The sequence below is a fragment of the Molossus molossus genome, unplaced genomic scaffold (genome assembly GCF_014108415.1).
Source record: "Molossus molossus isolate mMolMol1 unplaced genomic scaffold, mMolMol1.p scaffold_m16_p_19, whole genome shotgun sequence".
NCBI classification, from domain to species: domain Eukaryota; kingdom Metazoa; phylum Chordata; class Mammalia; order Chiroptera; family Molossidae; genus Molossus; species Molossus molossus.
This window is the reverse complement of record NW_023425354.1, coordinates 44,012,307-44,024,897: the sequence shown is the minus strand read 5'-3', so window position 1 is coordinate 44,024,897 and position 12,591 is coordinate 44,012,307. Positions and strand designations below refer to the sequence as shown.

General features: G+C 51.5%; 1 protein-coding gene across 2 annotated transcripts in view; it reads left to right on the top strand.

Moving 5' to 3' along the window:
- TRPV3 (transient receptor potential cation channel subfamily V member 3) overlaps nucleotides 1-12,163 on the top strand; it is a 34,045-nt gene extending 21,882 nt beyond the window's left edge. The window contains exons 12-18 of one of the 2 annotated variants that reach the window (XM_036268619.1): nucleotides 1,015-1,088; nucleotides 4,363-4,528; nucleotides 7,370-7,436; nucleotides 8,645-8,916; nucleotides 10,201-10,313; nucleotides 11,692-11,771; nucleotides 12,040-12,163. In XM_036268619.1, the coding sequence (XP_036124512.1) occupies nucleotides 1,015-1,088; nucleotides 4,363-4,528; nucleotides 7,370-7,436; nucleotides 8,645-8,916; nucleotides 10,201-10,313; nucleotides 11,692-11,771; nucleotides 12,040-12,134 (867 nt within the window). In that variant the 3' untranslated portion in view covers nucleotides 12,135-12,163. Of the gene's footprint in view, nucleotides 1-1,014; nucleotides 1,089-4,362; nucleotides 4,529-7,369; nucleotides 7,437-8,644; nucleotides 8,917-10,200; nucleotides 10,314-11,691; nucleotides 11,772-12,036 lie in introns of both variants that reach the window. The other variant, XM_036268618.1, reaches the window with a different exon arrangement.
- Nucleotides 12,164-12,591: the final 428 nt, after the last annotated feature.

The window sequence follows — 12,591 nt, the reverse complement described above, 5'->3', positions numbered from 1 at the left end:
TTAGATTTCTTAGTTACAAAGTAGTAATATATAAATAAATAAACAGACCTATCTTACCTACTTCATCTATGTACCCCTCCATCCACCTGTCCATCTATTTGCCACTTATCTACTCACCCCAGCCACGCGGTACCCCCTCTGCCTCTCCCCTCCATCCACCCATTCACGCTCCTGCCCTCTCTCATCGACCCGGCCACTCATTCATCCATTTGCATAGCCATTCATCCTTACCCACTGTCCCTCCACCCTTCCATCTTTCCACCTGTTTATCAATCAGTCGCTTGATTGATCCATCCATCTATCCAACCAATGAGTCACATCATCTAATGTGGGGCCCTGGGGGAGGTGACAGGGAGGGAAAGGGTCCATCCTCTTGGAGTTCACACTCTGGTAGGGGATTTCAGAGGAGTACAAACTTCTAGACTTGGACATAGACTATGAAAAGGCCCGGTGCTGGGTTCAGACCAGTGCTCAGGAAAAGAGATAGCTTTTATCGGGGACAGGGCAAGGAGCGAGGGCTTGAGGGCAGAGATGGTACTTACTCTGGTAGGACTGGGCATGAGGACATGGAGGAGAAGGTCATGACAGGGTGGGCGTGGGGAACAGCGGGAACAGCGGCTCAAGTGTGGAAAGCCAGGCTCTACGGGGGTGGGCAAAAGTAGGTTTATAGTTGTGAGTATGTGAAACACAGTTTATTCTTGTATTATTTATTCATTATTGTTATTATTAATTATTACTATTAACCTGCTTTTGCCACTCCTGTATTTGGGGGACATCAGGTCGCTGCTTTACAGGTTCTGGGTGAGGATGTGAGTGAGAGACACACAAAGGTCTGGGGGAGCGTGCCCTCTTCTCCTGGGCTTGCTGTGTCCTCCAGGCGCAGGTCCCCTCATAGCCCTCAACTGGGCTCTGGCTGCACCTTCACTCACTGAGTCCCTTTCTGGGGAAAGACCCCCTTCCCAAGGTCCCCCACTGAGAAAGAGGCTGACGCTTTTCTGTCCGTTCTGGCCTCAGGGCATGGCGATCTTCCTGCTGAGACCCTCGGATCTGCAGTCCATCCTCTCGGATGCCTGGTTTCACTTTGTCTTGTAAGTAGGTCTGTCCCGTGGTCACCACCTCACAGGCAGGGCTAACGTCCTATACGGTGCTTGCTGCGTCCCTCTGGAACAGCTGCCCTGCACGTCCCCACGTCCCCGTCATTCTGCTGTGCGCACACGGTCAGGGACCTCCTGTCTCACTCTGGTAAGAGAGGCACGCAGATGCCCGTGGAGTGGTCCAGAAAGGCCCAGGACGGTGCCCAGCACCCGGCTGCGGGGCGGCCGGCTGCGCCCTGCCGCAGAGCTCCCGCAGCAGGCAGCACGGGAGGCGCGGAGAGGCTTAGCCGGGCCATTTACTTTTCCACGAAGGGTCCAGCCCAGTTCTTCCGAGCTGCACGGGGTCTACACGTGCCCTCTTGGACCCTGGCAGATCAGAGCTGGAAAGTACTTGAGAAATCATTGAGTCTCCTCTGCAGGTATGAAAACTGAAGCCCAGAGCAGGGAAGTGAGTCATTCTTAGTCACTCGGAACTTGGCGGCGTGGGAGCCAGTCCCAGCCCCTCATCACCTTCTCACGCTAGTGCAGGCGTGGCCTCCACGGCCCGCCAGAGAGCCCAGCTCAGCCCCGTCTGAATGAGGTCATGTGCGGCAGACATCAGAAGCTTGCCTGACCCGTCTCTAAACGAACAGGGTCTGACGGAATCTGCGGCTTGGGTTGGAGAATGTAGGCTGCATGGCCATGTGGATGCCACTGAATTCCCTGTTCTGAGCATTTGGGAGGTTGGGTCTATAGGACCTTGAATCTTGGCCTGATGTTTCCAATTACCTAGGTGTTTTATTAAGTATGTACCTGCCTTCCGGAGGCATGCACCGAGTCCTTCATGCCCGTGGGCAGGCAAGGGGAGGCCGGTGCAGCTCTGCCCGTGATGCAAGTCACCTGAGAGTGGGTCACCTTGGAGAAAGCTGGTGATTCCCGAGAAACACCCAGTTAGACACCATGGGCTTTAGTGCAGACAAAAGGCATCAGTGCATTGTCCTGCTTTCCTGCTTCTCGGGTGTTTTGTTAGTGTAGAGAAAGGTGTGGACGGGCTTTCTCACTTCAGTCCCAAATGCACCGATCACCCAAATATTTGCTTTTCACTGCACGAGGAAAGCAAGGCGGCCTGTGTGCTAACTTGAACCAGTTACGTGTCTTCTAATGGCGGAGACGGCCTGATATTAGCGACGAGAGAGGGTTTTTTTGTTTTCATTTATCTTCAGATAGAGCGGGAGGGAGAGAGGGGGGAAGAGAGAGAGAGAAACATCGACATGAGAGAGGCACATCGACTGGTCGCCACCAACATGACTCCAACCGGGGCCAGGGACAAACTGCAACTGAGGTACATGCCCTTAGCGGGAACAGAACCCGGGACTCTCTGGTCTGCGGGCCAAAGCTCTAACCACTGAGACAAACTGGCCAGGGCAAGAGAGGGTTTTTATCCAGATGTCTGGATAACTGATGGTGCACACACTGTTCAGGAGGTTTTGATCTTGTGTATTTGGTATATATTGTACTTAGAACATTTCAAGTTATGAAAAGATACACATAAGATAAAAATTACCGATCCAACCATTTGTTTCCCTTTTCATTGAATTTATTGGGATGACACTGGTTAACAAAATTGTACAGGTTTCAGGTGTACAATTGCACGACACATCTGTGCACTGTATTGTGTGTTCACCACCCCAGTCAAGTCTCCATCCATCACCCTTTATCCCCCCTTTCCCTCCTTCACCTTCCCCACCCCATCCCATCTTTCCCCAGGAGTCACCACACTGCTGTCCATGTCCATGAGCTTTTTTCTGTTTTTTCCTCAATCTCTTCACCCACCCCACCCAGCTCCTCGCCCCCAACTCCGACAGCTGTTAGACCGCTCTCTCTCTATGAGTCTGTCTCTCTTTTGCTTGTTAGTTCATTTTGTTCATTAGGTTCTACATATGAGTGAAATCCATCTCAACCCTTTCTTTTTTATCCTCATCTGAGGACCCTTTTTGCATTTATCTTCAGATAGAGTGGAAGAGAGAGAGGGAGAAAGAGAGAGAGAAACATTGATGTGAGAGAGACACATCCAGTGGTTGCCACCCACACAACCCCAACCGGGGCCGGGGACAAACTGCAACCGAGGTACGTGCCCTTAGCGGGAACCGAACCCGGGTCTCTCTGGACCGCAGGCCGACGCTCTAACCGCTGAGCCAAACCGGCCAGGGCGTATTAACCATTCCTAAGTGTGCAGTTCAGTGCTAAGTACATTCACACCGCTGTGCAGTCAGTCTCCAGGTTTCTCTTCATCTGAAAGGACACCCATTCAACAACACTCCCTATTCCCCTTCCCCGGCCCTTGGTGACGGCCGTTCTGCTTTCTGTCTCTATGAATCTGACCACTCTAAGGACATCATGTAAGTGAAATCATATGGTATTTGTTTTGTGACTGGTTTATTTCACTTAGCACGTATTGTACTTAAAAAAAGAATTTAAGGGAGTCTCTTTTTCCCCTTTTATTTTTATTGTTGACACTAATTACAGATGTTCCCATTTCCTCTCCCCTTTGCCCTCCTCCACCCAGCCCCCGCCCCCACTTCTCTTCCCTCTGGCCATCAGCACACTGTTGTCTGTGTCCATAAGCTGTGCGTGTATGGTCTTTGGCCAATCCCTTCACCTTCCATCCAGTCCCTCCCCTCTGAGATCTGTCAGTCTGCTCCACGCTTCCACGTCTCTGGACCTATTTTATTCGTCAGTTTATTTTGTTCATTAGATTCCACATAGAAGTGCGATCATACGGTATTGGTTTTTCCCTGACTAGCTTATTTCACTTAGCATAAGAATCTCCATGCTATTATAAGATAAAAAAGTAGTCTGAGGGACTTTTGCTATGATTGGCTCATAAGTACAGATGTCCTCAGCTTTGGTCACCTTGGTTAAAAATGCAGTCATCTATTGCGTCCTCAGTCTACCCCGGTGGCCCCGAAATCTGTGTGAGAATCACAAATCATGTGGGCGATTTTAAAAATACGCAGCCTCTTGGGCTGCACTCCAGATCTGAACCAGAGTCTCCCAGGGCCCTGGGGATCTGCTTTTAAAAAGTCAGCTGCACCAGCCCACCAGCCTGCAGCAGGCGGTGTGGTCTGGATTTTAGACACAGTCCAACGAGTCTGGGGCAGCCTTACCCTCTGGGCAGCATCAGCCACCAGGGTGATGGTTCAGGGATTAAAGGGAGGTTGGGGGTTTGAATATCTGCCCTGATGCTGAGAAGTAAGTAAGGCCCTTGTCTCCTGTGTCTCCTGAACAGTTTTGTCCAAGCTGTGCTTGTGATACTGTCTGTCTTCTTGTACTTGTTTGCCTACAAAGAGTACCTCGCCTGCCTAGTGCTGGCCATGGCCCTGGGCTGGGCGAACATGCTCTACTACACGAGGGGGTTCCAGTCCATGGGCATGTACAGCGTCATGATCCAGAAGGTTCGTTTGGGGGTCTCTGAGCATCCGAGATGCACAGGCTGGGAGGGCCCTCAGAGAAAGTTCACTTTTCAGATGGGGAAACTCAGGTCTGGAGAGCAAAAGGGGCTTGCCCAATGGAGAGGCTGCTGCTCTGGCTTCTGAATGTCCCTGTCTCCATTTGCCTCGGGTCAGCTTTAAGAGTCCAGACCCTAAAATGCCTGGGCTTGTTGGGCATTGAGAAGGGATACACTTGGTGGAGGAATGTTCTCACCTCCAGGCAGTGGTGTGCTGGCAAGTATTTAACAACTGGCTCTCTGGGAAACACACACACACACACACACACACACAAATATCTATTATAAAATTTACTATTCAAAGGACGTAGCGCCCTGGCTGGTTTGGCTCAGCGGTTAGAGCGTCTGCCTGCGGTCCTGAGAGACCCGGGTTCGGTTCCCGCTAAGGGCATGTACCTCGGTTACAGTTTGTCCCCGGCTCTGGTTGGTCATGCGGGTGGCAGCCACTTGATGTGTCCCTTTCATGTCAATATTTCTCTCTCTCTCTCTTCCTCTCTCTCCCTCCCACTCTATCTGAACAAAAAATGGAAAAATGTCCTCGGATGAGGATAAAAAAAAAAAAGGACGTAGCACACCATTTCCTTTCTAAGTAATAACAAAACATACAATACTCTTGATTGTAAATTCCACAGTTTATGAGGCTCACTGAATAAGCTGATTTTTATTTTTATTTATTTTTTTATCCTCACCCAAGGACATTTTTGCATTTATTTTCAGATAGAGCGGGAGGGAGAGAGAGAGAGAAACATCAATGTGAGAGAAACACATCGAGTGGCTGCCACCCGCATGACCAACCAGGGCCGGGGACAAACTGCAACTGAGGGACATGCCCTTAGCGGGAACCGAACCCGGGCCTCTCTGGTCCGCGGGCCGATGCTCTAACTGCTGAGCCAAACTGGCCAGGGCAAACAAGCTGATTTTTGTTGAACTCCTGTATGTGTTGCTAGCAACCTATGGTTGCAACTGACTAAAGAGTGTGATTCCAACCTAAACGTTGGTTGATATTTTTCTTTAAGGAGTAAAACAATGAAGCCATGGTGGAACTTTAGTTGTTTGTCAAAGATGTGAGTCACTTATTTGCTGAACTGGGTAATAGTGTTCAAATGCTGGAAGACTGTTTTTTTTTTTAAATTCTCACCCAAGGATATTTCCCCATTTATCTTTGGATAGAGTTGGAGGGAGGGAAGAAGGGAAAGAGAGAGAGAGGAGAAACATCAATGTGAGAGAGACACATCGACTACCTGCCTCCCACACAACGCCGACCAGGGCCGGGGACCAAACTGCAAGCAAGGTACGTGCCCTTGACCGGAATCGAACCTGAGACTCCTTGGTTTGCGGGCTGATGCTCCAACCGCTGAGCCAAACTGGCCAGGGTGAAGATTATTTTATTAATATTATTGTGTTCTTCACAATGCAGCTGCTACAGATAGGACACATTTTAAAGTCTCATCTGCTGTGACATTTCCTCCATGGCTGTCTTACATCTAGATCTAGACAATCAACACAACAATGAGTCAATCTCTGAATTGTAGCATTTACCCACTTCTGCGGTGTAACTACTCCCACCTGGCTGATTGCCAGCTCCCAGCAGCTGATGCTGAACAGAGAGATGGGAAGACAGTCACAGTGACACTATTAATAGTGTTCCCACCACATGGCCACGACAGATGTAAATAACCTTGAGAGCATAGATAATTTGTAAAATGTAGTAAAATACCTAAGAAGGGAAGAGTTTTGACTATTTATTATCTCTATTTTTAAAAATTTTAAATCCTCACCTGAGGATATTTTTTTAAATTTATCTTTAGGTAGAGTGAGAGGGAGGGTGCGAGAGGGAGAGAGAGAGAAACATTGACATGAGAGGGACACATCGACTGGTTGCCTCCCTCATGACCCCGATTAGGGCCGGGGACAAACAGAAACCGAGGTACGTGCCCTTGACTGGAATCGAACCCGCGACTCAATGGTTCCAGGCCGATGCTCTACCGCTGAACCAAACCAGCCAGGGCTATCTTTATTTTTCCAAATGTTTCATTTTTTATTTTTTAGAGAGAAAGAGAGAAACATTGATATGAGAGAGAAACATCAGTTGGCTGCCTCCTACACACCCCCTGCCTGAAACCTGGGCATGTGCCCTGACCGGGAATTGAACCGGGACCTCTCAGTCCACGGAACGATGCTCAATTCACTGAGACACCGGCCGGGCTTTTATCCCTATTTTTAATATAATTTGATCTAATATGATTTAATTTTAATTAATGGTCGTGTTTAACAACCAGCCCACAAGATTCATGAAAACGTCAGTCAGCGCTGGTGAGCTGGTACGAGCTGCTCCAGCACACCACTGCCCCAGGAGGTGGGAGGACTCCCGAGGTGTCCCCCATAAGCAAAATAATTTGCTTATCATTTGATCTTCACTTGCTTGTTTATTCATCCATCTATTTACTCACTTGTTAATTTGACCGTCCATCCAGCCAGCCAGCCAGCAATGATCAGTCCCCAGGTGAGACTGAAGAAAGGTACTCATGGACAGGGTGAATCAGCGGGGACAGAGACAGACCGTGTTCCAGGAGGGAGGGGGAGGGGGAGGAGAGCAGGAGCTTCTTGGAGAAGGTGGCATCCGGAGCTGACTTTGGGGCCTCAGGTGGACTTGGCTAAGGGGAAGGGAGGTCAGGTGGAGTGAGGCCATGTTGAGGGCAGGAGCCTGGGAGAGCATGAGAAGCAGCGAGATCCGCGTCCAGTGATGATGTTTAAACCTTACCCTCGAATCATGCTTCTTTCTTTGTAGGTCATTTTGCATGATGTTCTGAAGTTCTTGTTTGTATATATCGTGTTCTTACTTGGATTCGGAGTAGGTAATTGATTTATAAATAATAGTTACTCCCACACTGGTAAAGCAGTTTATACAGATGTCAAAATGAAGCACATAGCAGACTCAGCAACAGTTAGAGCAGCTACCAACGGAGCCTTTGCCGTGCTTAGCATTTTCCAAGCATTACTTTTTCACTTCTCCCCACATCTCAGTCAAGGGAGAATCACCATCCCTGGTCATAAGGTGACTCCAGGATTTGAACCTGCCTTGTCCATCCCCGCTGTGAGATATGCCTCCCACTTTCACTTCCGTCCATGGGACCCTCACAACCTGAGATAGGCTTGGCAGGTGTTTTTGGCCCCATTTTACAGATGGGGAAACTAATTCACAGCAATTTGGTTGATGGTCTTTGAAAACTAGGAAGAAGGTAATGCATGGATGTAAGCCCCTGAGGCCCTCTGCATCATGTTACCCTCACAGTTCACTTCTGATAGACCTGGGAGAGCATCTGGTCTGCTGGGGACCAGAGATGGGGAGTCCCTGCTTTCTCCATTTACAACAGATGGGAACGGCACAACCTGGTTTTATTTCTAACCTGGAGAGAGATGGTTTTATTTTTCCCATGCCATTTTTACCCCCAGTGATCATTGGCATTTGAAGTTAAGCAGCTGTTCCCATTTGCCAAATACCTTTTCTATGCCATAATTTGCTTATTATTTGATCTTCACTTGCTTGTTTATTCATCCATGTACTCACTCATTAATTTGACCAGCCAGCCAGCCAGCCAGCAATGAGTCACTGTGTGCTGGGAGGAAGGGAAGAAAGAGATTCAGGCCTTGGCCAGGGGATCTCACTACACACATTAGGGGGACGCTCAGGACCTCACAGGCTTGTGGGAGAGGACCTGGGCTACAGAAGTTGGGAGCTCAAAGCCTGGTTGGGGCTCAGGGACACACATAGATCATAATGAGCAACTCTGCAAGCCTGTGAGTGACCAAGGGCCAGATGGTGGGGTAAAGGAGGGACAGAAGGACTTTGTTAGGCAGAAAGGACTTTCTTTTTGCAGAGAATCAGCCTGATGAGGCTTCTGGACGAGCCAGGGCTGGAGACGGAATTAAATGGCCAGAGGACGGGGTGGGAGGCCGGCCGGCAGTGTGTGTGGGCATGTGTGCTCGTGCAAGTATGCATGAACTCGTTGGGTAACTGACCAGGCAGGGAGGCTGCAGAGAGCGCCCTGTTTTGTCCTCTCAGCCCTGGCCTCACTGATTGAGAAGTCTCCCAATGACAAGGACTGCGGCTCCTACGGCAGCTTCAGCGACGCTGTGCTGGAACTCTTCAAACTCACCATAGGCCTGGGCGACCTGAACATCCAGCAGAACTCCAAGTACCCCATCCTCTTTCTGTTCCTGCTCATCACCTACGTCATCCTCACCTTCGTCCTCCTCCTCAACATGCTCATCGCCCTCATGGGAGAGACAGTTGAGAACGTCTCCAAGGAGAGTGAGCGCATCTGGCGCCTACAGGTGAGCCTGGCGGAGACCCAGGTGTGGGTTCACCACACACTACTGACAACCACCAGCGCTGCTGGATTGCGGGTGGGGCCTGGGGACCTGCATGAGCTCCCTTGCTTGGCCAGGTTTGAGTTAGCATTCATCTAGTATAGCATTCATTCCTTGAGTATAGGGTCAGTGGTGTGTGTGAGAGTCTATGGGGATGCTTTGCTCAGAGTCAATGGTGTGATATGTGGATGTTGAAATGTGTCCTTAGGTTACGTGGGAAGGAGTATAGGGTATAGCACCATGGGGGTGACAGTTCTGCTGTCCTCCCTCCGGGCCTCGACACCCCTCACATACCGTGGGCCTGCCGTGCTGAGGACGCCACTGCAGTAATGTCCAGAGGTGGTGACCAGGCTTGGGAGAGGACTGGAAACTGCCTCGCAAGAAATGGTGTTGAAACTAGGCTCGAAGAGGTGGTATCTCTTCAGAGCTGCAGAACCGTGACAGAGGGAGCAGCTGCCTTCTGTGCCCCCAGGGGGCGGACCCGAGGGGGCAGCTACAAGGGAAAAAACTTTGAGTTGACACAAGGATGTTTCTAGTTATTAGAGCCTTTTAAATGGGCTTGTTGATAGTATTTAGGAGAGATTGGACAAATTAAACTGCCGAGGGGGCCCTGGCCAGTTTGGCTCAGTGGTTGGAGTGTCGGCCCACAGACCCAACGAGTTGCGGGTTCGATTCCGGTAAAGGGCATGTACCTTGGTTGTGGTTCATCCCCGGCCCTGGTCGGGTCACGCGGGAGGCAGCTAGTCGATGAGTCTCTATCACATCCATGTTTCTCTCTGTCTCTCTCTCCCTCCTTCCCACTCTATCTGATGATGAGCAGAAAAATATCCTCAAGTGAGGAATAATTAAAAAAACCCTGCCGAGGGATTCCAAGCCTGGGATGGAAGTGGGACTATAAGATGCCTTCACCGGGGGACCCAGGAGCCTCACATTTTCAATTAGAGAGCGCCTAGCCTTCTAGAAACAATGTTTATGTCATGTTTACAGCAGTTTGGAGACCTTTCCCAAACTTCCTGGTGTTTCATTTTTGAATTCTGTAGACTAGCTGAACCTTCAGGATCCATGCATTCGGCTCCCAGTGGGGGTGGAGTGGGCTGTGCGGTGGTGTGTGCGTGTGCACTTTGCGTGTGTGTGCACGTTGTGTGTGCAGGTGCATGTGTGCGGGTGTACGTGCAGGTGTGTTCACACTCGCACGCAGCTGTGCTCCTGGGCTGGAGCCTCAGCGACGTGCCTGGCTTCTGTCCCCAGAGAGCCAGGACCATCTTGGAGTTTGAGAAAATGCTGCCAGAGTGGCTGAGGAGCAGGTTCCGGACGGGGGAGCTGTGTAGAGTAGCAGAGGACGACTTCCGGCTGTGTCTGCGGTAAGAGCGGCAGGGCCCCGGGCGGTGGTCTCGGTGGGTCGAGAGACCCCGAGAGCGGCAGAGAAGCAGTGCGGCCCCTCGCGTGCCGCCCCACAACACGGTCTCTTCTGGACTCTTCAGAAGACGGAACGTGCTCTTCTGGGGTCACTGGCCCTGGGACCTCTGCCACCCTCTCTCTGCTGGGTTCGAGGGGCCTCCACAGCCTCTCCCTTTCCAGTGTCTGGTTTAGGAAAGGTTTTCCAGGCTGGCACTCCGTCCGTCTGTCTACCCTGTGTGGGTTCAGTGACACCAGGGGACCCGAGGCACATTTTGTCACTGGCAATGGAAAGTGAGGCAGCTACCTTGACTGCTAAAGCCTTCTGATTTCAAACAGTGCTTGCAACACCATGACCGTCTTCTCTGCTCAGCCCCTCTCTTCCTGCCCCCATCTGACTGCCTGACCCTACAGACTCCCTTCCTCAACCCACTTCTCTCACTGAAACCGCCGCCTCCCCCGAGCCACCATTTCTGACCACAGCTGTTCCCCTAACAGGTCTCTAATTCTGACATGCTCACTCTAGAGATGGTCTCTGAATGTGAACTTGAGACAAACCATCGCTTCCAGCTGCAGTCAAACACTGTAGGCACTGCCCACTCTTTGGGGGTTTGAATCCTAACCACTTTCCAGTGCAACCTTAACCCTAGTTAACGACCTCACGCCCTCATGCCCTCACATGTTCTCAGCTAGGGCCCTCCTCCCCGCCTCCCTTCCTCCCCGCCTCCCTTCCTCCCCGCCTCCCTTCCTCCCCGCCTCCCTTCCTCCCCGCCTCCCTTCCTCCCTGCTTCCCTTCCTCCCCGCCTCCCCGCCTCCCTTCCTCCCCTCCTCCCTTCCTCCCTTCCTCCCTGCCTCCCCTCCTCCCTGCCTCCCTTCCTCCCCGCCTCCCCGCCTCCCTTCCTCCCCGCCTCCCTTCCTCCCTTCCTCCCCACCTCCCTGCCTCCCTGCCTCCCTGCCTCCCTGCCTCCCTGCCTCCCTGCCTCCCTGCCTCCCTGCCTCCCTGCCTCCCTTCCTCCCCTCCTCTCCTCCTCCCCGTCTCCCCGTCTCCCCTCCTCCTCGCCTCCTTTCCTCCCCTCCCACCCTCCCCAAGAATTGCCTCTCACCACTCAGGCACACTGCTGCTGTCTGAGATGTCCCCCGTTATACCTCTCTGAGTTTTGGGGACCCACACCCTGGGAGAAGACTGAGCCCTGGAGGTCTGGGAAAATGGGGACTTGGGCAGGTTTCAAACCCTGAGCCCTGGGACAGACAGAGGGGAGCTTTCTAGGACACCCCAAATGCTGTGCTATTTGTGTTGAATGAGGTGCAGTTGCAAAATAGTGAGAATGATTATCCCACTCACAGGATCAACGAGGTAAAGTGGACTGAATGGAAAACACACGTCTCCTTCCTGAATGAAGACCCGGGGCCCGTGAGACGAACAGGTACCGTTACTGTCAGGAAGCGTGACAACCATTTCTGTCTGATCACGGGTCCCTGGGCAAACTGAGTCTGAGGGCCCTTATTGTCCCCATCTGTAAAATGGGAGGATTGAGTTAAATTGGCTCTCAGGTCCTTTCCAATCCTGACCTTTTCTAACTAGTTGGAATAACTTCTAAAAATCAGGTGGCGGAAAACCAGGTGGTGCATGGGACACGGAAGCACACCTTGCAGCCTTTATTTCTAAAACAGTGTGTGTGTGTTTTAAAGCAGATTTCAACAAAATCCAAGATTCTTCCAGGAGCAACAGCAAAACCACCCTCAATGCGTTTGATGAAATAGAAGAATTTCCAGAAACTTCAGTGTAGAAGCAGAGTCTGGAGCTGGTGTGAGCGAGGGCCACTTGATGCTACAGCCTGGGCCCTGGCTTTGCAGTGTTGGCTCTGCCTGCCCAGAGGCAGAAGGCCCCTCAGGCGGAGGGGCGGCTGAACTGAGAGGCCATTGTCAGTTTTTCTGATTGGGAAACACCCTGCATTGTGTTACTTGGCCAAGAGTCTGTGTAAACCTATGGTCAGCCGTCCTGAACCTGGGGTCCCTGAAATCCCTGGGTTCACCAACTGGTGAACAGGTCGACTTGGCTGGGGGAGGGGTGGTAGAGAAGGAGCTGGGGCCTGAGGAGCAGAACTCTTCCTGCCGGCATCTCCTTGATGGCCTCCAGCCCCGGCCCACACAGTCCACCGTCTCCCCTGCTGTGATGGGATCTTTGGATTTTAAGGGACTCTCGATTCCATCCCAGAACATGCAGGGGACTAGCTAAGTCCCATA